This window comes from Hemicordylus capensis, chromosome 3 (genome assembly GCF_027244095.1).
Source record: "Hemicordylus capensis ecotype Gifberg chromosome 3, rHemCap1.1.pri, whole genome shotgun sequence".
Classification (NCBI taxonomy): Eukaryota; Metazoa; Chordata; class Lepidosauria; order Squamata; family Cordylidae; genus Hemicordylus; species Hemicordylus capensis.
The window spans coordinates 351758533-351785026 of NC_069659.1; the positions used below are offsets into that span (position 1 = coordinate 351758533).

Sequence of the window (26494 nt, forward strand, 5' to 3'; positions counted from 1 at the left end):
TTGAACTGTGGTTTGAATTGAACAGGCCTGATCTGGCCAGTCTGAGTTTGAACCAGATCAGCCCTGGTTCTAAAAGAACTGGTCCGAACGGGGGATCCAGTATGTCTTTTGGTAGAATGCAGGAGGGGTTTACCATTGCCTCCTCCTGCGCAGTGTGAGATGATGCCTTTCAGCATTTTCCTATATTGCTGCTGAGCTGCCCGATATAAGTGTTTCCCATAGTCTGGGAAACATACCAGCGGGGATTCAAATCAGCAACCTCTGGCTTGTCAAGTCGTTTCCCGCTGAGCCATTAGGGAGCTCACTCCATTATTAGTTAAGTACCTACATTAGGAAACAATTTACAGGCAAAAGAGGCAAATATTCTAGAACAAACTTTTCTTCCTTCCTGGTCAATAAAGAAAACAATAAGTAATTATATAAAGAACAAAATGAGAGGCTATACAGGTGACTCCATTATTAGGAGCACACAGACACCGCTCTTAAACCCAGGTAGAACACAGCTTTTGATTGTGTGAATGACCTCTTCTTCTTTTAATAAAACATGAATCAATGTTTTGGAGAGGGCCTATTGAAGTAACTGTTGTTGTCCTTATGACTCATCGGAATGTTTTCCAACAGGCAATACCAGACACTCCATTTTCTGGAGAAGATGTGTCCGTGGCGGGGGTGGGTGGGTGGGTGGATGGAATGCTAATCAATACTTCAATTGACTAAGTCAATGACCTATGTGCTTCTGACAGCAGAAACATTTCACAATCTCTAGCTGTCTTTTGACTCCCAGGTTGCCATCCTTCTGCCTGGGCATTGGTCCAGGCCATGAACACACAAGCAAGGGCATTTCCTGACAATGTGTGCTCAAGAAAAGATACATGACATTTCTCCCCCTCTTCGGAATATATTATATACAGGACTTTGTCCTCCTTCGGGGTAGGGTGGGTTCAATACACATCTATTTCTTGAAGAGAAAGATTTCTAATCACTAGTGTACCAGGCTAGACTACTGCAATGTGCTCTGTGTAGGGTAGCCTTTGTACAGTCTGGAGACTGCAGTTTCAAAATAGAGCAGCCGGATTGCTCTCTGGAGTATCCCAGAGAAACCATATTATGCTAATTTAAAAACCGTTACACTGGCTGCCAATATATTTCTGAGTGAGAAAAACAAACTGCTGTTGATTACCTTTAAAGCCCTAAATGGCTTAGAACCTGGTTCCCTAAAAGAGTGCCACCACCTTCCATATGATCTACATCACATACTAAGATAGTCAGGAGAGGTCTGCTTCCACTGCCACCAGTTCATGGTGATTTGAGATCAAGGCTTCTCTACAGCCCCTCCTAAACTGTGGAATACACTGACCACAGAAATTTGAGATATAACAACACCAATGACTTTCAAAAGAGCCCTTAAGACTCATTTTTTTTAGTCTGGTCTTCAATCATTTTTTACATTGTTTTAAAGTGTTTTAAATTGATTTTGATATTAGACTGGGGTGGTATAAAAATTTGACAAAAAAATGTGGGTCACTGTGCCATCTGCATTGCCCCTTCTCGTATATTCCTTCCTCAGGGAGACCACGCATCAGATGTGGGTACCTGGGATAACAGTTGTCAGTTTCTTGCTTTTCTTTCCCATCTGCAGAACAAAGATGATCCCAACTCACCATTTACAGAACTCAACATGGTCCAGGTGATTATGGACCTCTTCATCGCAGGCTTAGACACATCCACCATTGCCTTGTCCTGGGCACTTCTCTACATGATGACCTATCCGGAGATACAAGGTGTGAAGCATGCACCCTGTGCAACCTTCTTCTCCTCTTCCCTTCTCAGTACTGTATTAGTTTTAGAGGTAAAAGGTAAAGTGTGCTGTCAAGTCGGTGTCGACTCCTGGAGACCACAGAGCCCTGTGGTTGTCTTTGGGAGAATACTGGAGGGGTTGACCATTACCTCTTCCCGTGCAGTATAGGATGATGCCTTTCATCATCTTCCTATATCACTGCTGCTCGATATAGATGTTTCCCATAGCCTGGGAAACGTACCAGCGGAGGTTCAAACTGGCAACCTCTGGCTTGTTAGTCAAGCCATTTTCCCGCTGCACCATTAGTTGGCTCATTAGTTTTGTACAGTTGCTATAATCACTCAAGAGACCTGAAGTCCCAGCATATGATAGGATCAGGCAGCTACTGAGGGCCTATGGATGTTTGAAGGATCCCAGGCTGATCCCTAGAACTGGCACCATGTCTAATCTTCTCTCCTGCCCTGATGTTCTCCTGACATTGGGAGAGCAGCAGGGAGGACAAATGAAGGATTGCAATGTGAGAAATTGATGTTCCGGACGCACTATTGGTGGAAGGTGGCTGCACAACCTGGATGCAGTGTTCTATTGCAACATTTGCATCATTTCTGTTCCAGTGCTATCCCTAGTCCACCTACCCTGCCGCTTGGCAGATCAGAAGGAATGGAGTAACTGCCATAGGGGAAGCGGCCAACATAATATTAAAGAACACAGGCTCCAGACACGTTCTTCAAATGCACTGCCAGCTGATCTTCACAGCCGCACTGGCAGAAAATTAGGCAATCTTGCCCTTCTTTCTCTACTCACTTCTTTTGTTGGATCTGGGAGAGCTTGTTCATCCGTCCTTGCTACGAGTAGAACGGATTCCTGGTGCTTCACCTCAGGGGCAACCCGAGGTACTGCAGTGCCAGAGATGAGGCACCAAATTCTGCCTTGCCCCATGCCCCTGGTAGGGGCCAGCTGTCTTTCAAAACTGACCATTGCAAGCTGTAAATGTGGTGCGAGGGCAGAGAGGAGGAGCAGGGTTCAGTAGCCTCCTCTTCTCTCCTCGTGCTTCTTGCACGTGTGAGGAGAGGCTCCACTGGTGATGGGGTTGGGGGGGCTTCTTGCTGTCCCACTGTTGCCCCAATTATCTGCTGCCTGGGGCACATACCTCACCTGCCTCATGAAAGAACTGCCCCAGTTTGTCTCGCCTCAGCTACAGTCTTCTTCTGAACTCAGCCCTCTGCCGGACTACACTCTGGCCCTGCATTCTGATCTGCTTTCTTGGGCCTTGACCTTGCCTGTCTGGAAACCTTTGTTCTGGCCTCCTGGGATTCCAGCCAGCTTCCCTGGGTCTCTGCTGCACCTGACAACCTAGAGCAGCGCCCCTCTTCCAGATGGCAGGGCCCGAGGCATATGAAGTTGCCTTAACTACCTGGGTCATCAAGCCAGCTGCTGGGTTTCCTTGTAAGACTAAGCAAGTGGCACCTCTGGCTCACGGTTCAGCCTGCTGTGCTTCTGGCAGACAAGGTGAGCCAGGAAGCAAGGCACTGGGGCTTGCCTTCTGGGAGTCCTGGTTCGCAGCCTCTGGCAGGCAAAAAATATTGACCCTATGTGGGGGAAATTACTCAGAGTAATCACATGAATTATTATTATTATTTATTCGATTTCTATACCGCCCTTCCAAAAATGGCTCAGGGCGGTTTACACAGAGAAATAATAAATAAATAAGATGGATCCCTGTCCCCAGAGAGCTCATAAGCTAAAAAGAAATGTAAGATAACCAGCAACAGTCACTGGAGGTACTGTGCTGGGGGTGGGTAGGGCCAGTTGCTCTCCCCCTGCTAAATAAAGAGAATCACCACGTTTAAAAGGTGCCTCTTTGCCAAGTTAGCAAGGAACTTTTTTTTTACATGTAAAGTAAAACAACAAGTTAGATATTGCCTAACTTGTCCTTTTAATTTCAATGGGACTACTCTAAGTAATGTTCCTCATGTCAGGTATTACTAATAGCTGGAACAGAATAATATAATATTAGAGCTGGAAAGGACTTTGGTGGTCTTACAATCCAACCCTCTGTCCAGTGCAGGAAACTGCTGACAGAGGACTGTCCAGCCTTTAGGATGTAGGAGCATGTTTTACTAATATTTTGTCCATGTATTTAGTTAACACACTTCTATCCCACCGCACAAGCAAGTCCCTGGGCGGTTCACAATCTAAAAACATAACAATTTAAACATTAATTAACACAATTAAAAGAGTTTAAAAAACAGATTTAAAACTCTAAAACTTAAAACTTTAAAACTAAACTAAAAGCCTGGTTAAACAGGTGTGCCTTCTAGGGAACCGAGTGGGGGTGGTTCGAAGGTGTGTGTGTGTGAATCTTTAAGGGCAGGGGAGGGTGCACTAACCCCTTCCTCTGCTTTCCCCCTACCCATACTCCATTTTCCTAAAGTCCATTGGGGCGGCAATGTACCTCCCTGCCACCCTGTTGCCACCTTTACCGGAAGTAACTGGACGTATCCGACACACCTGTGCGTGCTGGGCATGCGCAGGTGCGTTGGATACTTCCAGTTACTTCCGGTAAAGGCGGCAATGGGGTGGCAGGGATGTATGCTGCCGCCCCGATGGACTTTAGGAAAACGGAGCACCGGCAGGGGGAAAGCAGTGGGAGGGGTAAGTGCACCCTCCCCTGCTCTTAAAGATGCACACACACCCCACCTTCAAACTGGCAGAACCACCCGCCGTTCAAACCGGTTTGGAGGCCCATAAAGGCCTTCTGGACTGGTTCTGTGCACATCACTAGTGTCTTCAGGTTCTTCTTTAAAACACCCAGAGAAGGGATAATAGACAAGTGTGAATGCATCAAGTAAGGAGGTAACACATGTAAGGTCAATTTGCATTAAATAATTCCTTGGATGTTGAAGTGCTGTTTCTCTTCTCCGGTAGAACAAGTGCAAGAGGAGCTGAACACTGTCCTCGGTCCATCCCATGTCATCAGCTATGAGGACCGGAAAATCCTGCCCTTCACCAATGCAGTGATACATGAAACGCAGAGAGTCAGCAGCATGACCGCAACAGGAGTGTTTCACAAGTGCACCAAGGATACAAAATTACAGGGATTGCCCATTAGCAAGGTGTGTTTAACAGGAGCTTTGCACCCTTTATTTACTGCCATGAAAGTAAGCTAAAATGGGTCCAAACATCTGCTTTGGGTTGGGGTGCTCCTTGTCATCTTAAGCCCCTGGTCAGCAACTAGGATGCAGGAAGGCCATTCTGAGGTGGGGGGTTGTGGGTGGGAGCCAGTCCAATCCCACCCACAGTCCTGTTGCCACGACTCTTGTTCCTCTCCTCCTACACATCACTCTTGCCTTAAGAAGGACCAACTGAGAGGCCATCTTGTACCTCTTAGGGTCAGAATTTGTCCCGGGGCCCCAAGTTTTTTTAGCCCTGTCTCTAGCAAATTTTACACCAGAATTTTCTATGCATGAAATGTTCACCCAGTCTGCAGGATCTTCTGGGCAGCAAGCTGTGTGCTCACGCTGGACCTCTTGGGCATCTTATCAGGACAACAGGAGACGCCAAGAATGATGCAACTATAGGACAGTCAGTCTGCTGTGCCAAAGATCCCAGCACAGACAGCTGTGAGGGTGTCTCAGACTCATAGTGGGTGGATCCAGAGGCGCTCTAACCCCTGGACCTTGGGGACCCAGTCCGTGGGCTCCAAGGTCCGGGGGGGGGCTTCCAAATCTCCAGGGGGCCTCCCTCAGCCACCCTGCACCCACCGAACCGCTGTGTGTGTTTGTTTAATTACAGCTGCCGCGCGGCCAAGGGGGTGGCTGCTGGGGGGTGAGCGGACCAGTCCTACACACACACCCTGGCGGCAGCTGGAGTGATACTGGGCCCATCGGTTCAGCCCAGTAACGCTCTGCCTGCCGCCGCCAATGGGGGTAGGACTGCTCCTCTCACCCCCTAGCAGCCACCCCTTGGCTGCGTGGCAGCTGTAACTAAAAAAACCACTGAGGTTCGGCAATGGGCCCCCAATAGTAGGTTTTTGGGGAGGCTCACAGCTGGGCAGTCCAGGCACCCAAATTACCTAGGTGCACCTCTGGGTGGATCCAGACCATAAGTCAGGTTCACACGATCACCTTGTGTGACATCTGAACTCGCCCAAGTTCCTGAGATTCTCTACCCAACATTCTCCTGGTCTTGGACTTACATGTCCAAGATCTGGTAATCAGGCAGAGAATCCTGGGAGAATGCCAGGCTGTGAGGTCTTGGCATCAGCTGGCCCTCAGTCTAACCATCTACTACCACCAAAAAGACTTTTAAACCTGTGTGACTGCATAGGCTCACAGTCACTGAACCCTCTGTCACTTAAAAGTAAGACCAAAACTTAGTAGTGTGGTTAAAAGGTGGGGGGGGGGGCAGGTAGGCTTGAAGTGGGACTAAAATAATGGACAGAGACACCAATAAAATATAGTAAAAACAAGAATAGGTCTACTTGAGCTGGATGGTTTCAAAAATGCAAAAACAGTACAGGAACAGTAGGCAAAAGATTAGTTTGGCAAGAGTACAAAAAAATACAACCAAGCACATTTGCTAGCCTTCTGTGCTGAGGCTTAGCAGGCTTCAGTAGGACCAGCTTCCTCACTGCTAACTCCCCTGGCAGTTTCAGCCCGATCTTATCCTGCTAGTGTTGTAGCCTTCTGGTAGGGACGTGCACAGAACCAGCGGGGGCCGGTTTGATGCTGGTGTTGGGGATGACTTTAAGGTCAGGGGAGGATGCACTTACACACACCCTCACTGCATTTCCCCCACTGGTGCTGGAGTTCCTAAAAGTCCATCAGGGCGGCAGCGTACCTCCCTGCCACCCCGTTGCCCCCTTTAACAGCTATGACCACACACACGCACATTGGGTGCGTGTGCGTCTAGTACTTCCGGTCATATCTGGTAAAGGGGGCAACAGGAAGGTACGCTGCCACCCTGACGACTTTTAGGAACTCCAGCACAGGTGGGGGGAACACGGCGGGGAAGGGGTAAGTGCATCCTTCCCTGCCCTTAAAGTCGTCCCCGGCCCCTACTGTTGAACCTTTGAGCCTGCCAGGGATCGAACCTGTTCAGAGACCCGTAAAAGGGCCTCCGAACAGGTCCATGCACATCCCTACATTCTGGCTCACACAATACTCCGCAGCAAACAGAATGAGATCTCTCTCCAAACGCTCTCTCCTCCTCTCTGCCAGCAGCCTCCTCTTAGGCGCTTACACCCTCCCTTATATTCAGTTCCAAAAGAATGCATGGTCCAATCAGGGAGTTTCTTCCCTCAGGCAGCCAGAACCTTCTGTCTCTGCCTGGAGACAGCCACAGGCAACCAATAGAAACCTTTATAACTTTCCCTCCAAAACTCTGCGGCTGACAATATTTTTACCTCAGACAAGGCTGTAAGAGGTTGTTACATTTAACCCTTTCAGAGCCTGGAGTGGACAAAGAAGTACAAAATAAACTGCAACTCGTCAAATCAAGTGGGAAGGGGTCATTCCTTCCCACAGGCAGATGGAGTAGGAACCAGACTTGGGCATATGCAGACGTCACACCCACCATGAGAGCAAACTCTTGCATCCCAGCATATCCCCAACATTTTCCCTGCTTCCACACTGGATGGTGGCCATGTAAAGCCACCCATTGTTTTACCTGTAGTTTTGGTTTCAAGTCTTATTTTATTTTTATTTATTTATTTAACACATTTTTATACCGCCCAAAACTTAAGTCTCTGGGCGGATTGCAACAAAATAAAAACAGAAAGTAAAACATTAGTTAAAATAAAAACAAAAAGTTTAAAACATTACAACAATTTAAATTTTTTAAAAGAATATTTTAAAACAGCATTAAAACCATTAAAACAATATTAACTAAAAGCCTGGGGAACAGATGTGTCTTTAAAGACTTTTTAAAAGCTGTCAGAGATGGGGAGGCTCTTATTTCACTAGGGAGCGCATTCCAAAGCCTCGGGGCAGCAACGGAGAAGGCCCGTCCCTGAGTGGCCACCAGATGAGCCGGTGGCAACTGCAGATGGACCTCTCCTGATGATCTCAGTGGATGGTGGGGTTCATGACGAAGAAGTCGTTCTCTTAAATACCCAGGGCCCAAGCTGTTTAGGGCTTTATAGGTTATAACCAACACCTTGTAATTTGCTCGGAAACATATCGGTAGCCAGTGTAGCTCCTTCAATCCATGAGTGATATGGTCTCTCCGAGATGACCCAGAGACCAACCTGGCTGCTGCATTCTGGACCAACTGTAGTCTCCAGACCACATACAAGGTAATCACCACATAGAGCGCATTGCTGTAATCACCACATAGAGCGCATTGCTGGAGGTTACCAGTTCATCTCAAGAAACGGACGCAGCTGGCATATCAGCTGAAGCCGATAGAAGGCACTTCTGGCCACCGCCTCAACCTGGGAGACCAGGGAGAAGCTTGGATCCAGAAGCACACCTAGACTGCGTATCTGAATCCAGATAAGATGGAGGTACTCATTGTGTGGGGTCAGAACTTGAGAGACGATTTTGAGCTGCTTGTTCTGCATGGGGTTCCTTCTGGGGAAGGTGTTCCTTCAGGGGAAGTGTGACCCCATGCAGAACAAGCAGATCAAAATCGTCTCTCAAGTTCTGACCCCGCACAATGAGTACCTCCATGTTATCTGGATTCAGTCTCAGTTTGTTATCCCTCATCCAGCCCATCACTGCCTCCAGGCAGGCATTTAGGGAGGTTATGCCCTCTCCCGATGATGCTGACATGGAGAAATAGTTTTGGGTGTCATCAGCATACTGATAGCACCCAGCACCAATAATGGTCTAATCATGGTTTTCCTCATTTCCTGTCTCATTTTACCTTTCCTGGGAATCCCTGGATGCTCTCGCAAACAGCTATCTCCAAGGGTGAAACAATTATCCCAAGCCATAGTTTGTTGGTTCAGATGCTATGTGAAATTAAGTCTGCCCAAACGGTTTGCAAACCAACTTCAAACAGTTGTTTCTGATTGTGGTCTGGCAGCTGCTTCCAATTGGTGGCTTGTCAGATGGTGTCGTTTCAGACATCAAAATAAACCATAGTTTGGTGTTATGTCTGAACTGTCTCAGAATATGGTTTCTTTGTAGGGCACCATCATTTTGCCAAACTTATACTCCATCCATTATGACCCGGACCACTGGGAGACACCACACAAGTTCAACCCAAGTCACTTCCTGGACAAGGATGGGAATTTCACCAATAACGAGGCTTTCTTACCATTCTCAGCAGGTAATGCAGTGCTTAATATTTTGCTCCTATTCAGAGCTGAGTGCCTCACATTCTGCACAAGTGCAGAAAAAGCACAGGATGTGGCACTGGGTGCAGAATACAGCTTTCAGAGAATTGTGGCTTTCAAGTTTTCCTTTAAACCAAAGTTCCTAGCCCTTATAGGTGCAAAGACATGCTTGAGAAGACACATGGGCAATGCCTGCTGAAAACTTTGAAGCCAGAGGGGTGGTGGGATAAGCCTTTCAGGGCATGAGGCTAGATCATAGGAAGCTGCCATATACTGAGTCAGACCACCATTGGCCCAACTAGCTCAGTATTGTCTACACAGACTGGCAGCGGCTTCTCCAAGGTTGCAGGCAGGAATCTCTCTCAGCCCTATCTTGGAGATGCCGGGGAGAGAACTTGGAACCTAGATTATCTTCCCAGAGCGGCTCCATCTCCTAAGGGGAGTATCTTACAGTGCTCACATGTTTAGTCTCCCTGGTGACCACAGAGCCATGTGGTTTTCTTTTGGTAGAATACAGGAGGGGTTTACCATTGCCTCCTCCTGCGCAGTATGAGATGATGCCTTTCAGCATCTTCCTATATCACTGCTGCCCAATATAGGTGTTTCCCCATAGTCGGAATCATACCAGCGGGGATTCGAACCAGCAGCCTCTTGCTCCCTAGGCAAGTGACTTTCCTGCTGCAATGTTAAAAATATATAGGCACTGGGCATTGAACAACTGGCAAAAGGGCAACCCTCTATACTCTGTGAGTGGGGCAGGGAAGGAGTTCATTGGGCTCTGGAGTTGGCATGAGAAGGTCATCCACAGTAAGGTGGAGGGCAGAGGGTTAACTGGGCTCTCCCCCCGCCCCCCGCCCCGAAGTAACAGGGCAAGGTTTTGAAAATGAGTGGGCTAAGTTGCATAGCTATGGAGGGAGCCTGCATTATTTTCTCCAGCTACATGTACCGTATTTTATGGACTATAAGACTCACTTTTTTCCTTGAAAAATATCCGCCAAAACTCAGGTGCGTCTTATATGTTTTAACAGTTTAATATGTTAAAACTCTGAAAAACTGGATTAAAATTAAGGTGCGCCATATAGTCCGTAGCGTCTTATAGTCCGTAAAATACGGTATATACACAACTATGGAGCATTAATCTTGCAAAAAGCCGTAAACGGGATGAATACACTTAATCTTCAGGTACCGCTGTGTATGCATATATTTACTATCCCATGACACTAGTCCTCATTTTCATCTCATAGGGGTCCGGGTGTGTTTGGGGGAGAAGTTCGCAAGAACAACCCTCTTCATTTTCTTCACCAACCTGCTGCGGGCATTCAGATTTCAGATGCCAGAAGGAGTGAAGGAAATCAACACTGAGCCCATTCTGGGGTCTGCCCTGCAACCACACCCATTCAAAGCATGTGCTATTGCTCGCAAGACTGTGTTAAATCCAGCAGCCTAGTTATTTGGATTGTGAACTAGTTGTAACAGGGACTTCTCTCTCTCTCTCTCTCTCTCTCTCTCTCTCTCTCTCTCTCTCTCTCTCTCTCTCTCATATTACTGCCATGTAGTTTTTGGTACTAATATAAATTAATCTGAGGATAGATTCACACTACAAACTTATATCAGTTTTATTCCATTTTGGTTATCATAGTTTCTCCCAAAGAATCATAGGAATTGTTATTTGCTGAGGTGCTATGAATTTTCTGTTGAAGATCCCTACGCCCTCCATCCCCATTCCTCCATCTCACTCTGCCTCCGTGGCAGCTGGTAGGGATGTGCACGAACTGGCATTTGGGCCGGTTCGGTGGGGGGTGGGGTTACTTTTTAAGGGGCAGGGAGGGTGCCCTTACCTCTCAAGCACCAGCGGGGGGAATGCAATGGGTTGCGGGTAAGTGCACCCTCCCTGCTCCTTAAAGGTAATCCCCCCTGCCGCCGAACCAGCCCAAACACTGGACTGCTGGACTAGTTTGTGCTGTAAAAGGGTCTCCGAACAGGTTCGTGCACATCCCTACACTAGGGTTCAGAAGCTGGAGCAGCTTGATTAGCAGCTGTTCCAGCCAGGAAATTACAGCCATCAGGAGGAGGGGCTGGAGAAAGCGCCTTGCTTGAGAGAGTTCTCTGGCTGCTGGTAAGTCCAATATTCTGCTGGATCCTGTGTTTGTTTTTGTTTTGTGGGAGGGGGACCAGCTGCCTTTGCCCTGCCCCACAACTGCAGTTCTCTGGAGATGGAATGACTATTATACAAGTTCACATCTATAGTATAGATATATCCAGAGTCCTTCCACTGCTGTGCAGAAATACAAATTTTATTTTGTATTATTAACAGTAAGAAACTGTAAATGAATCTATCCCGCAGCCAAAAAAAGCGGGAGAGTAGTATTTGTTTGCTACAGTGGCAATGTCAATTAAATGACTAAAATTGCATTGGTTCTGCCATCTTTCCATGACACTGGCCATTCCTTACACATTTTACATGGTTTCTTAAACTTGGATCCTCAGATGTTGTTGGATTACAATTCCTGTTTTGGCAGGGGATGATGGGAGTTGTAGTCCAAAAACTAGGGACTGAAGCCTGAGAACCCTGGTCTTAACATATTACTCAAGCACTTTCAGTTTCTTCTCTAGTTGATTGTGGAGGCAAGGATGCATTGGGCAGATCTCAATATACTTATTACAAAATGATTCAGTGTGATGAAGAATAGGATTCTAAAAATGGCTTATTTTCTATATATTCAGAACTGAGAGAAGCTGTTCGGTTCTGCTGAAATGGTGCTTCACCCAAAGTGGTTGAACAAAATTTCTGGCATAGGACTTGGGACACTCGGGGCTGGATTATGACATGCTGAGGTCCTCAGCTATGATAAGCTTAAAAGTCCCAAGAGCCTTACAAAATATGGTACTTCATTCACCCTACTCACTGGTCACACTGCTCACATTTAAAGCAGTATTCATCTGAAGAGGTGAACACTGCCTGTAACCATGATGGCAGGCGTTGGTCTAAACCAGGCTCTGCTCTCATCAAACTTCAATATAACTTAATTATTTCTGCACAGACGTATAAACTCAATCTGATAAATAATTGGGTAGCCATGTATTTTTTTTGTATTAGAATGGTCATTTCTGCTTTAGAACTTTTCCCTTTCTCCTTTATTTTTCAATCAATTTTGTAGAAATTTAGTCATAGTTTGGTGTTCAGTGGCCTTTCATAATATGAGGCCTTAAGCTGTAGCTTACTTAGCTTGTGCCTAAATCTGGCACTGTGGACACTTGCTGGAAAGGGTGTGAGGAAGGGAACTTATTTACACATGTGGTGGTGGGCTTGTTTTCAGATTAGGAGGTCAGCGGTGTATGGAGGTTTTGCTAATCATTCATATTAACACTGGCTATTTATTGGTGCTCCTGAAGAACTCTTGCTTGGAAAAATCCAGGCTCATCAGAAGATCAAGATTTAGTTCAATTTTTGGTTGTAGCTGTAAACATTTGTATAACAAAGATTGGGATAGGAAATGTGAAGAGACGCTTGATTAAACATGGGAGGCATCACAGTGATGGTTTTAAAAATGTTATGTAAATCAAGAAATGCAAACATACAAGTAGATTTGCTTTTCAAAAATAGATGGTGTTCATTTATTATTCCTTGGGGGAAATATGGGCACTTATATAGGTGTCCCCCCCACACCCCAACAATGTAGCAGTGCAAGTTGAAAAACCTGAAACATATTTTGTGTCTTGTAAATTTTCTATGACATTGATATGATAATAAAAATTGTCTATACAAATTACTGCTGGGTGGCTGTGGAAGAAAACTGTCTTCATTCTGTGTTTGGTTCACTCAATGTCAGAGATGCTTTATTAAATCAAGCAATTGAAGGGTTGAGAGCAAAGAGACAGGGCACTCGCTATTCTTCCACTACTCAATGATCAGTACAGTATATTTTCAGGCTCATAAGCATAAGAAAGAAGACACATTGTATGTAGATGTGACCTTTGCACATCTAACAAACTTTCCCTTAATCGCAACTTTTGTTTCCCCCCTGATTCTGCATGTTCTGGTTTCTTTCCTCACTCCCCTTCTACCAGGTTTCAGTCACGTATTAAGTCCTGAGATGGCCGCTGGCTCTTAAGGTGGCAGCAGTTTGGCTAACTGGTTAGAGAAGGGAATTTTCATGATCTTCAGTGCTCTTTTTTCAGTGCTCTTGCTGCTGGCTGTATGTTAGTGATGCCTCTACTCCAGGACCGGAATAAAAGGAACTAAAGCAAGATTCAAAAGCTGGCCTGGATCAGTGAACAGATTAATCAGAAACACCACAGCCATCATCTTCCTCTTTTCTTCTTCTATCAAATTATCCTCAAACTTTTGGGATTCCATTGTGGTCCCACCCAAGCCCATTGTTGTCTTTACCATTTTAAAGTATTGAAACAGCCCCACAGCCCTTTGTCCCCATGAATTGTTCATGGAGCCCATTCATCTTCTACTAATGACAAGGGGATCATCTACTAATGATGGGGCCACTCTGAGAAGAGCTTCTACATGCTTGCCTGCAGAAGGTTCCAAGTTCCCTCCCTGGCATCTCCAAGATAGGGCTGAGAGAGACTCTTGCCTGCAACCTTGGAGAAACCACTGCTGGTCTCCTCCTAAACATCACTACTAGGAATAAACAGCAGAGAGATATTCACAGTGAATTATTTCAAATGAGCCATGGAGTATATTTTTAAAAACACTTGCATAATCTGCTGTATTAATGATACTACACTCCTGCTGTATACAATGATATTACAAAGGGTGTACGGAACTTTTAATGCAAACAACAGTTGAAGATATAATGATGGGGTGGTGCAGATTTTCAAATATATATATAATCCCATCTTAAAACAAGTATGGAAAGTCTAGATTATTGTTTATTATCATACAGTAACAAGTGTATTATTAAGTGTATTATTAATACAACTGTTGTATTGTTCAGTACATTGCTGTACACAATCTTTCTTTCTTTTTCTCTATGCAAACCGCTTTGGAACCTTTTGTTGAAAAGAGGTATATAAATATTCATAAGAATAGTAATATTCATTTACTTATTTAAAATTACAAAATAAGTGTAGAAAAACGATTAAGAATTTAGTTTGCCGTTCCCTGCTGAAGAATTATTGTATAAAGGGAGCAAAAAACTAGAGAGACACACAACCTACACTTGCGGATAAAACTGAACTCCAGCAACACTGACGTTGGTTCTAAGCAACCTAGATTATTCCAATGGTTGTTGAACTACAACTCCCATCACCCCCGGCCACAAGATGCCGCTCTAGGCTTCGATATATCTATGGCGAAACCCCCGATGGTTGGTTCGTAGTAGCTTAGAGGGGAAATGTAGTATCACTTCGCCCTATCCATCAACGAGTCATACACTGTGCATCTGAGCATGCTCAGAAGCATTGGAGCATGCTCAGTGTGGTTAAATGAAGCTCCTTTTCGTTTACTACAGAAACGCCGTTCAAATGGAAACCGGAAGTTCCAGTAAGGAGGGCGAGCGTTAGATCAGTGAGGGAAAGACTAGCAGTTGGCTAGAACTTCCGTTCTAAAACAACCGAGTTTATTTGAGAGTATCAGTTTCAACGAGTTGGACGGAAACGACTACCAAAGGCTAAGGTTCCGCAGGGCCGGAAGGGAGGAGGGAAACTGTGGCGGCGGAGCGGAAGCGGCGGGGACCGACGGGAGGCGATAGGCCGCGAGCGAGCGAGGGAGGATGAACAACAAATTTGACGCGTGAGTTGGAGGCGCTGCGGCCCCTTCTGCCGGGCCGCGCACGAAACCGCTCCCCCTCCCTTGGTGTGCCCCCGACTTCTGGCCCCAACTGCCGCTGTGCAGGCTCCGGCCGGGGGAGCCCCCCGTCCGAGGAAGGTGCAGCCGGCCTCCTGCGCTTGAGGAGAGGCCTGGCTGGAGGAGGGAGTCTGCCCCTGTGGGAATTTCCTCGTGCCCACCCCCCTGGAGAGTGCAGGGGTGCAGGGTTCCCTCTAACAGGGATCCCCAGATGGTGTTGACTACAACGCCCCTAATCCCCAAGCAAAGGCTGTTGCAGCGGGGGATGCTAGGAGTTGTAGTCAACAACATCTGGGAATCCCTGTTTGAGGGAAGACTGGTGCAGGGGCCCCTGGTTATGTGGCCAGCCCCGCAGCAGGACTGGCTCAAGAGTCTCCAGGCATCGCCCTCAGCCGGTCTGCAGGTGACTCCTCTTGAGAGCTGTCCTGGAGATGGGAGTGGCCTGGGAGTGTGGAAGGAGATTGCAGCCAGAATGGGCAAGCCCTCCTTGCTGCTGGTCACTCCAGGCTCTCCCTGCCCGCTGCCCTCTCAGTGCGGTGCAGACTCTGCGATGGATGCAGCCACTTGCTTGGGATAGCTGTTGAGGAAAGAGGGTTGAGTGATAGCACCTGTCCCAAAGCAGTCACGTCTTACAGAAAGGATGGCTGTCATCCCGGAAGGTTGGAGGAGGGCAGATGCCAATCGGAACAGTGGGGCAAGGTAGGCTGTCACCCTGAAAGGTCCAAGAAGAAGGTTTGAGGCATATCCCCACCAGGGTTCCCTCTAACAGGGGTTCCCAGATGTTGTTGACTACAACTCACAGCATCCCCAGCTGCAATAGCCTTTGCTTGGGGATTATGGGAGTTGTAGTCAACAACATCTGGGAATCCCTGTTAGAGGGAGCACGGCTTAGCACACTGCTGTCACCCTTTGCATCTGCTCTCCTTAAGCCTTTCAGGATGGCAGTCTTGCCTTTGTAAAATGTGACCATTTCAGGATAAGAGTTACCAACTCTCTTTCCTTTGCCCCACAGAAGCATTTCATTCATCCAACTCTCATTCATTGCCCCATGAAAGCATAGAGTTAAACTGAAGTGGGAAACACTGTCAGGAGCCACTTCTCATGTGGAGGGGGGGGGATTTTCTGCCCCTGTCAAAGCTTATTTCTGTGCAGCTGTTAAAAGTACACCCTTTAACTGCCTGGGATCCCACTGTATGCAAAACAAAGCAGTAGATGTGTTTTTGAAACAAAAATAAATAGTCCTTCAATGTATTTAGCCACTCTACATATTTCTGATCGCAGTGTCTTGTGTATGTATTTGTGTGTGTGTGCTCATGCATGTAATACAGCGAGAATTGGGGGTGATGGATATCCCAGATAGACTTTTCCCCATTTTATCAGTCTGGACTGTCAGTAAGGGATGTGCACGAACACTGGCAGGTTCGAACATTCGGTGGGTGGGAGGGTCGGACTTTAAGGGCGGGGGAGGGTGCACTTACCCCTCCCCGCGCTTTCCCCCTGCCGGCGCTCAGTTCCTGTAAAATCCTTTAGGGCAGCAGCATGCCTCCCTGCTGCCCCTTCCCCTCTTTGGCTGGAAGTACATAGGAACATAGGAAACTGCCATATAATGAGTCAGACCATTGGTCTATCTAGCTCAGTATTGTCTTCACAGACTGGCAGTGGCTTCTCCAAGGTTGCAGGCAGGAATCTTTCTCAGCCCTATCTTGGAGAAGCTGGGGAGGGAACTTGAAACCTTCTGCTCTTCCCAGAGCAGCTTCATCCCCTGAGGGGAATATCTTGCATTGCTCACACATCGTCTCCCATTCATATGCAACCAGGGTGGACCCTGCTTAGCTATGGGGACAAGTCATGCTCGCTACCACAAGACCAGCTCTCCTCTCCTGGTGCACGTGTGCACATCAGATGGGCTTCTGCGCAATCGCACGAGGGGAAGGGGCAGCAGGAAGGTATGCTGCCATCCCGAAGGATTTACAGGAACCGAGCTGAGCACAGGCAGGGGGAAAGTGGGGGAAGGGGTAAGTGCAACCTCTCCCTCTGACCCCACCACCCCTTTGAACCACCCCTGCCCAGTTCCTTGCACATCCCTACTCTCAGTAGCATGTATCAGTATTGGGAGTATCAGTAGCATGCCTGCAGTTCAAATTGCTGAATTTTGTGAGGGGCTGGGAGAGTTGTTGTCCTCCTTCCCCCCCCCCCCCCCCAGTCCAGCTTGGCTGCATAATAGGCATAAAATACAACAGGTGCAGTTGGTAATGGCACAAGTGTCCTTGCAGCTCAACAGTTAGCAGCCCCGTTGAGCTGCAACCAGCCATCAGTTTCACATGGCACTCTTTATTCTTATTTATCACAACGGTTTCTACCTTTTCTATGGATCGAAGCTCTTTGACTGCAATAGCTATGCAGCAGGCAAAAATCAACAGGTAAAGTGCTTCGCTGCATCTTTGCAGTTTCTGTCTGTCATATACCTGTTATAGGTAAAGAACGTCTGCCAGGAGATACTAGCCTCTTCACTCATGCCTTCTTTGGGCTGCATTTTAAGCTACCTGTAAATGATTACAGACTTGCCTCTCTTTTTATAAGACTTCTTTACAAATGTCACTGAACTTCCTAGAACAAGTAGTCATAGGACTGGTTCAGATGATACTTTCCTGGATTGTACAGTTAGGAAGAGGTCATGCCAGGTGTGTCCCCATCGTGACATCTTTCATGGACAACCTAGTACCCTCCTGGTGTGTCCCTTTATTGCTTCCTGCTGGGGTCAGTCCTCAGAGACAGGGGAGGGGGTTAGATTCACCTGCTTCCTCCTCCTGCTAACCATGCTAATGGGGTTGGTCTCTCTTCGGAGAACTACAACCCTCCCGGACACACACACCACACTGCCTTCATCACTGGCCTGCGCATTCTTATAGGCTGCTGTACAGGCCAGACATCTGGTTCCCCTTTGCCCTCGCCCTGTCCCCCTGTGCCTTTATTAAGAACATAAGAACATGATCAGGTCCGAAGGCCTATCTAGTCCAGCATCCTGTTTCACATAGTGGCCCACCAGATGCCACTGGGGAGCCCACAAGCAAGAGCTGAGGGCATGCCCTCTCTCCCGTTGTTGCTCCCCTACAACTGGTATTTAGAGGCATCTTGTCTCCAAGGCTGGAGGTGGCCTATAACCCTCAGACTAGTAGCCATTAATAGACTTGTCGTCCATGAATTTGTCTGTCCCTCTTAAAGCAATCCAGGCTGTTTGCTGTCACCACATCTTGTGCCAGAGAATTCCATAGGTTAATTATGCACTGTGTGAAAAAGTATTTCCTTTTGTTGGTCCTACATTTCTTGGCAATCAGTTTCATGGAATGACCTCTGGTTCTAGTGTTATATGAGAGGGAGAAATTTTCTCTATATCAACTTTCTCCGCACCATGCATGACTTTATAGACCTCTATGTCTCCCCTCAGTCATCTTTTTTTTTTTCTAAACTAAAAAGCCCCAGGTGGTGTTGTCCTGTGCTGCTTGATCCCCATCCCTTTTCCCTCCTTCCCCAACCCACCTGACTTTCCCAAACCCTCTCTTTCCCTGTCATCTGTTGGCGTCAGCTGCCTGACGTAATTGTCAGGCACCTGTCATGCCATCCCAATGTGCAGTGTCGATGCCCATCTGGGCTGACTGGATAGTACCCTTCCTGTTCTCTGTGCTTCTGAAATTAAATATCCACATATTCTCCCTGCAGGAAGATGCACAAGCTCCTGACACAGGGAAGGGATGCAAATGTTCTGCTTCAGGTGGTACAAAGAATCATAGAGAAAGGAAATCGGCGCTCTTTTGTGCTTCTTGCACCCCCACAATTACATGTCACCCAAAGCCATTCAAGAGGTGGGGTTAACTCCTCATAAAAATCTTGAATCTCCTTTGTGATGCAGGCCCTAGGTCTTATCTGGAGATTGGAACGCAGGTTGCCACATACTTTCAGACTGATTCTTTCCCTGCTTCTTTGCTAGTTTAAAAGATGACGACAGTGGAGATCATGACCAGAATGAAGAGAACAGCACACAGAAAGATGGTGAGAAGGAAAAAAATGATAAAGACAAGCCCCAGGGTAGCACCAAGAGAAAGGTACGTTCTTGCCTCTGCATCGTACCCCAGACTGGAATTTCAAGTGGAGGCTTCTGATTGTTAGTCTGTAGATCCAGGGTTAGGAGACCATTTGTATATAACTTTCACTAGGACCTTCCTGGCCTGCATCTTGTTCTCTTTCTTGCTAAAGAAGCCAGTCTGAGTTCTTTAAAAGTGTTTATTTTGAAAGCAGAATCTACTTGTTTCTATGGAGTGTTCCTAAACTCTTCACCTGGAGAAACCTGCAGCTAGGGCAAATTTATTTATTTATCAAATTTGTATACCACCCCAAACTTCCAACTCTAAGCGGTCGGTTTACAACAACATAAAACAAGTTAAAACACAAATGTAAAAACCTTAAAGCAGGTTAAAACCCAAAATTAAAAAGCTTGAGTGAAATGATAAGCCGTTAGGGACTTTTTAAAAGTTGTCAGAGATGGGGAGGCTCTTATCTCAACAGGGATTGTATTCCAGAGTCTTGGGGAAGCAACAGAGAAGGCCCATCCCTGAGTAGTCACCAGACAAGCCAGTGACAATTGCAGACAGATCTCTCCAGATGATCTCTATGGGCAGTGGGGCTCATGGTAAAGAAGATGTCCTCTTAAATACCCAGGGCCTGAGCTGTTTTGGGCTTTATAGGTGATAACCAGCACCTTGTATTTTGCCTGGAAACTTATTGGTAGCGAGTGTAGCTCTTTTAGTGTAGGAGTAATATGGTTTTTCCGAGATAACCCAATCTGGCTTCCACATTCTGAACCAACTGCAGATTCCGGATTATGCACTAAGACATCCCCACATAGAGTGCATTGCAGTAGTCAAGTCTGGCGGTTACCAGCATATGTACCACTGCTCTGAGGTTGTGCATCTCAGGAAACGGACCAGCTGGCATGCCAGCCAAAGCTGATGGAAAGCACCTCTGGCCTCCTCCTCAACCTGAGATACCAGGGAGAGGTCTGGATCCAGAAGCACTCCCAGACCACACTCCTGTTCCTTCTGGGGAAGTGTGACCCCATTGCCTCCTGTCCTTCACTTCTGATAAGAGTCTAGCTATCAGCCATGATGACCGTATAGAAGAGGGATAGGCAATCTTGGCTCTCCAAATGTGGTTGAACTATATTTTACATTTTATATCCCGCTCTTCCTCCAAGGAGCCCAGAGCGGTGTACTACATACTTGAGTTTCTCTTTCACAACAACCCTGTGAAGTAGGTTAGGCTGAGAGAGAAGTGACAGGCCCAGAGTCACCCAGCTAGTATCATGGCTGAATGGGGATTTGAACTCGGGTCTCCCCGGTCCTAGTCCAGCACTCTAACCACTACACCACACTAGCTCTAAACTCCCATCCTCCCCAGCCACAAGGCCGGGAATGATGAGAGTTGTAGTTCAACAACAGCTGAAGAGTTGCCTACCCCTGGTACAGAACCTCCAGGTTCAGAGGTAGTATACCTCTTAAATCCCAGTTGCTGGGGAGTTAAGGGAGGAGAGTGCTCTTACCTTCAGGCTCTCATTTTAGGCTCCCCAGAAGTATCTGGTTGGGCACTGTGAGAGGCAGATGCTGAACTAAATGGATCTTTGGTCTGATCCAGCAGGGTTCTTCTTTTATTGAGGAAGAGCTATAAGTTGATAGAAGAGCATCTGTTTTGCATGCAGAACGTCCCAGGTTCAATCTCTGGAACCTCTGGGTAGGACAGGGAATGGTCTTGCTCTGTTTGAAACCCTGGAGAGCCACTGCCATGCATGCTCAGATGCCATGTGCTTGTTAACAGTGCACGGGGCTTTTGGGGGCACACGCTGCCCTAGCAGGGAGCTGGAAGGCATAGAGGGGAGCAGGTAAGCACTAGGGATGTGCACGAATTGATTTGATTTGTGCCCAAATTGAATCACCCCTGATTTATTTTGTGTCCAAATCTGTCCCTCCAAATCACCCCAGATTCGATTTGGATTTGATTCGGATTCGGATTGATTTGGACCACTTACAAAGGTCTGAGAGGCACCAAATTTGGGTGGTTGGTAGGTCCCTATGTGTGCCATCTACCACCCAAATTTCACGGCAGTGGGGCACTTGGTTGATTTTTAATGATTTTTTTTCGGGGGGGGTGTTACGCACATTTGTACACTTTCCCCCAATCTTGGGTCCCCAGATGTTGTTGGACTACAAGTCTCATCATCCCTAAAGGCCATTGTGTCCAACATCTGAGCACCCAAAATTGGGAACCTCTGCAATAGAGAAAAGTAAAGTGCTGAACTTGGGAACACTGACTGACATCCAGACGAACCTCCTGAATAATACTCCTCAGGGGTTACTCTAGAAAACTATTTAATTTCAATTGAACTACTCAGGAGTAACTTAGTCTGGATGGGAGCCATCACCCCCAATATTGGGCAACCCGACCCCCACTGACAGGGACCCCATGACAGAGAAATTAGAGGTGCAAGAAGAGCACCGGGAAGCATGCTGTTCCTCTAGGAAGGGAGCTCCCCCTCTCTTGCATCCACGTCCTCCCAGGTTTCTTTCCCCCCACCAGGCTAAGAGCCATCTCGGGGAAACATGACTGAGGGAGGGGTTGCAGGAGAGAATCAGTGGACATAAAAGTGTTACATGTTTCTTTCCCATTTGGGAAGGTCAGTAGTTGAGCTCCCGCTTTGCACACAGAAGGTCCCAGGTTCAATCCCTGGCAGCATCTCCAGGCAGGGTGGGGAAAGACTCCTGTGTGAAACCCTGAAGAGCTTCTGCCAGTCAGTGTAGGAGGCAATACTGAGCTAGACAGACCAGTCTGACTTGGTGTAGGGCAGCTGCCTGTGTAGCTTCTTGGGCTTCTTACAATATAGAAGTTCTCCCTACGTGCATTCACAGTCATGCCATTGTGGTGGGTATTTTGCTTGCATTAGCAAAATACTAGACTGGTCTGAAGCGAACAGTGCCTTTCATGGTGGGAGGGAGATCCTCTTTGTTAGGCTGCTGCATTCCTGGAGCTGTTTCCGGGCAGGCAGAGTTAAAAAACCACTTCACATTCTCCTGGTTTTCGGAATGTGTACGAATCGCAACTTGCAGTGCAATTCAAAACACATCCCTGGCAGCTTTAAAATGGAGGAGAGCAGGTGCATACCTGCTCCTCCACCCCTCCCTGAATCAGAACAGAAGCCATGTGCATGCTGGCATCACACGAGGGCAGCTGGGGGAGGGCGCTGCTGGCGCCTGAAGATACCTGGGAGGAACGCCACTGGTTCAGGAGGTGGCGAGCAAGCAGAGGAGCAGATATGCACCTGCTGTCCTCAGTTTTAAAAGGTGTCGGGGATGGGTTTTCTTTGAATCGTGCTGCGATTCACGGTTTCTGCGATTCGTAGTTTGATTCTAATAAACTGCCTGGTATATTAGTTGGCACCTGAGTTTGCTAGTCTTTGACCTGGCAATAGGAAGTCAAAGGGGAAGGAGCCACAGCTCACAGCAGGCAGAAGGTCCCATGTTGAATCTGTGCTATCTCCAGTTAAAAGGATCTCAGGTGTCAGCTGATGAGAAAGACCCTTGCCTGAGACCTTGGAAAGCAACCACCAATCATAGTAGACAATCCTGGGCTAGATAGACTGATGGACTGACTTGGTCTAAGGCAGTGTCCAATGTTTATATATGTTTCATACTACAAGGTTAACACGGCTGTTATAATGTATGGGTTGCCAATCCGGATGTGTTGGTTCCTTTTAACTTCTTGTGCAGAGTTATTCTCCTCACTTTGATTCCATCTGTTTTCCCTGCTCAGAGGGGAGTAGATCTGACATTGCCTCACAGGTTTTTTTGGTTTTTAAAAAATCCATTATCCTAACAATCGGAGACATTTAAAGGCAAGTAGGCAGAGTTCATGAACTGGCCTTGTCTGATGAGTTGATGTTAGAGACATGATATGTCCCTCACGGGACTCATCCGCTGCCAGCTTGGAGAAACTCAAGCACACCGAGGCTGGCTAATCTCTTATTTGAAGTATAGTCAATTCCTGCCAGACTAATGGTCTGTTTCAAGCTATTAACAGAGATGGGATTTCACGAAGAAAATGAGGCTAAACTGTTCTTTCACGCTCCGTGATGGCAGGAGCGGGCAGGCTTCTAATGCTGCGAATGTCTCATTCAGCCTTCTCTTTAGAGAAATGCATACGGATAAATGAGTGTTTCCATTCTCTGCACAGGCTGTGGTTCCAGGGCCGGCTGAGCACCCCTTGCAGTATAATTACACCTTCTGGTACTCCAGACGGACACCCGGGAGGCCCACCAGCTCTCAGAGTTACGAACAGAACATCAAACAAATTGGCACCTTCGCCTCCGTGAGTGCATTTCACTTGTGTCGCTTGTTTAACTGGGCTCAGTGTACCTTGAGTGTGTGTGAGAGTTATCTGTGCAAGAGGAGACACGGGGAGGGCCATTGCTCAGCCCTAGAGCACGTTCTCCATATGCATACGTCCCCAGGTTCAGTCCCTGGGAGCATGGCTGAGAAAGACCCCTGCCTGAGACCCTAGAAGGCCGGTGCCACTCCGAAGGAGACCATCCTGGACTAGGTGGCCCAGTGGCTTAATACGCTGTAAGGCAGCTCTATATGCTTTGTGTTCAAAGGCGGTAGGTGTGTGCTTGCATGCGCAGTGCCCAGCTTAGGGTAAATTGGGTGGATTTATGATTCTGTGCCCAAAGACATGTTAAATATTGTATGGATTGAGGCTGTCCTTAGGAACATAGGAAGCTGCCATATACTGAGTCAGAACATAGGTTCATCTAGCTCAGTATTCATCAGTTCATCTAGCTCAGATGGTGAACCTCACCAGGGATTCTCAACGTGGGGTCCCCAGATGTTATTGGACTTCAACTCCCATAATCCCCAGCTCCAGTGGCCTTTGGTTGGGGATTATGGGAGTTGAAGTCTAATAACATCTGGGGACCCAGCGTTGAGAATCCCTGGTCTACACAGACTGGCAGTGGCTTCTCCAAGGTTGCAGGCAGGAATCTCTCTCAGCCCTGTCTTGGAGATGCCAGGGAGGGAACTTGGAATCTTCTGCTCTTCCCAGAGCAGCTCCATCCCCTAAGGGGAATATCTTACAGTGCTCACACTTCTAGTCTCCCATGCATATGCAGCCAGGGTGGACCCTGCTTAGCTAAGGAGACAAGTCACACTTGCTACCACACGACCAGCTCTCCCCTCTTGGCAGTTTATAAAATTATTAATGATTTGGAGAGAACACACAGAGAGAAATGTTTATCAGGGCGGAACCCCGGGGTAATCAGTGGAATGGAGCATCGGCAGGTTCATACCAAAAGGAAGCACTTCATCACACAGTGCATAATTAACTGCCTGCTTAGAAATGTGCTCTGGATAGTTCTCAGCAGCGGCAGCTCTCACCAGCTCAAAATTGTTTTTTGTGGGGGTTAATTCTTTAGGGACCAGCACTCAACTCCTCACGGACCAGCACTGGTCCACTGACTGCTTGTTGAGAAACACTTCTCCAGTGCAATTCAATACAGGCTGACACAGAAAATATCATATTGGATGCAAATGATATTAGCAGTTTTGCATAAAAACAGTATAATGCAAAGTGCTGCCAGCAGAGGCTGTATCAAACCAGATACGATGGTTATTCCAATTTGATGCACATCCCTGCTAAATTCATGTACAGTAGCAATATACCTTTTTGCTAGGAGCAGAGATCCGAGGAAGCCTGTTGCTTTCATGCTTTGATTTTGAGCTTCTCAGAAGCATCTGAAAGGGCACTGTTGGAAACAGGATGCTGGACTAAAAAGAGCTTTGTCTGATCTGTTGATTGAGCAGGAGAGCTGCTCTTGTGGTAGCAAGCATGACTTGTCCCCCTAGCTAATCAGGGTCCCTCCTGGTTGCATATGAATGGGAGACTAGAAGTGTGAGCACTGTAAGAGATTCCCCTGAGGGGTTGGAGCTGCTCTGCGAAGAGCATCTCTATGCAGAAGGTTCCAGGTTCCCTCCCTGGCATTAGGGATGTGCATGGAACCAGGCAGGGGTGGTTCATTGGCAACGGGGTGCTGCTTTACGTACGCGTCAGATACTTCTGGTTGTATTGAGTAAATGGGGCCAACGGGGTGGCAGGGAGGTATGCTGCCGCCCCGATGAACTTTAGGAAAAAGGAGCGCCGGTGGGGGAAGAGTGGAGGGAGGGGTAAGTGCACCCTCTCCCACTCTTAAAGCAGCACACATACACACACACACACACCCCACCACCACCACCGGAACCAGCGGTCTTTCAACCTCAATACAACCAAGTGCTTCTGAACCTCTCCTCGGTAGCAAGCATTGTCCCCTTTTCTAAGCAGGACCCACCCTGGTTTGCATTTGAATGGCAGACATGTGTGAGCACTGCAAGATATTCCCCTTAAGGGATGGGGCCGTTCTGGGAAGAGAATCTGCTTGTTTGCATGCAGAAGGTTCCAAGTTCCCTCCCTGGCAGCATCTCCAAGATTGGGCTGAGAGAGATTCTTGCCTGCAACCTTGGAGAAGCCGCTGCCAGTCTGTGTAGACAATACAAGGGTCCAACTCGGTATGTGACAGCTTCCTATGTTCTTGTCATATGCCTACCTTTCCCACTAGTCCTAAGGCTAGAAATGTAATGAATTATAACAACTTTTAACAACGTTAGGTAAAGTTTCTGTAAATGTGAACAATTCACAGAAGAGTTATTCTCTTTAGGTTTTTATCCTGGAACACTATATAATCTTTTTTTAAGGATTAAAACAGAAATGAAGCAAAGTAACAACTATTAAAAAATAAATATAGGTGTTCAAAGGCAGTTGAGCTAAATAAACCCCAGACCAATTTTATGAGCATCACCAGCTTCGTGGAGTATTTGAAAGTGGTCTGTTAACAATATTGAACTGGTCAACTGACCTGTGCACCCAACTCTGCCCAGCACAGTAACTTGCATTCCTGCAACCTTCGACTTCCCCAACATCTCCAAGCCCACGCAGCCTTCCTACAGCCGGGTCCCAAGACTCCCTGTGCCCCCAGCCCCAATGGAGAGTGGTGCTTCCTAAACTGCTAGTACTGCAAATATTTATATACTGCTCTTCCACCCAAGTTCTCAAAGTGGTTTACATAGGAAAATAAATAATACATCAATAAGATGGCCCCCTGTCCCCAAACGGCTCAGAATCTAAAAGAAACAGAAGGGAGACACCAGCAACAGCCACTGGAGGGATGCTGTGTTGGGGTTGGATAGGGCCAGCTGCTCTCCCCCTGTTAAATAAAAGAGAATCATCACTTTAAAATGTGTCTCTTTGCTCAGTTAGCAGGGGTAAATGCCCCCCTTTCCTCCAAAGCACCCAGAACTAATAAGTGATGAAGGCAGGGCATGGGCCGTAGTGAAAGATTGCTCTGACCAAGGGTGTGTGTGTGTGTATGTATGTATGTATACTCTCCACTTTAAAATTTTCCTTGGGAGATGTTGAGTTGAAAATCTTGGCATTCGTACAGCCAAGGAAAAGAGCTTGCTGAACAGGTTTGGAGCACCGA

General features: G+C 47.2%; 2 protein-coding genes across 5 annotated transcripts in view; both read left to right on the top strand.

Moving 5' to 3' along the window:
- LOC128350341 (cytochrome P450 2J4-like) overlaps window positions 1-12853 on the top strand; it is a 41915-nt gene extending 29062 nt beyond the window's left edge. For all 3 annotated transcript variants that reach the window (XM_053308515.1, XM_053308516.1, XM_053308517.1), the window contains exons 6-9: window positions 1640-1781; window positions 4727-4914; window positions 8935-9076; window positions 10328-12853. In XM_053308515.1, the coding sequence (XP_053164490.1) occupies window positions 1640-1781; window positions 4727-4914; window positions 8935-9076; window positions 10328-10530 (675 nt within the window). In that variant the 3' untranslated portion in view covers window positions 10531-12853. The remainder of the gene's footprint in view (window positions 1-1639; window positions 1782-4726; window positions 4915-8934; window positions 9077-10327) is intronic.
- Window positions 12854-14584: 1731 nt separating this feature from the next.
- Window positions 14585-26494, top strand: part of EIF4E2 (eukaryotic translation initiation factor 4E family member 2) — a 34382-nt gene continuing 22472 nt past the window's right edge. The window contains exons 1-3 of one of the 2 annotated variants that reach the window (XM_053308518.1): window positions 14585-14832; window positions 18872-18986; window positions 23161-23295. In XM_053308518.1, coding sequence (XP_053164493.1) covers window positions 14813-14832; window positions 18872-18986; window positions 23161-23295 — 270 coding nt within the window. In that variant the 5' untranslated portion in view covers window positions 14585-14812. The remainder of the gene's footprint in view (window positions 14833-18871; window positions 18987-23160; window positions 23296-26494) is intronic. The other variant, XM_053308519.1, reaches the window with a different exon arrangement.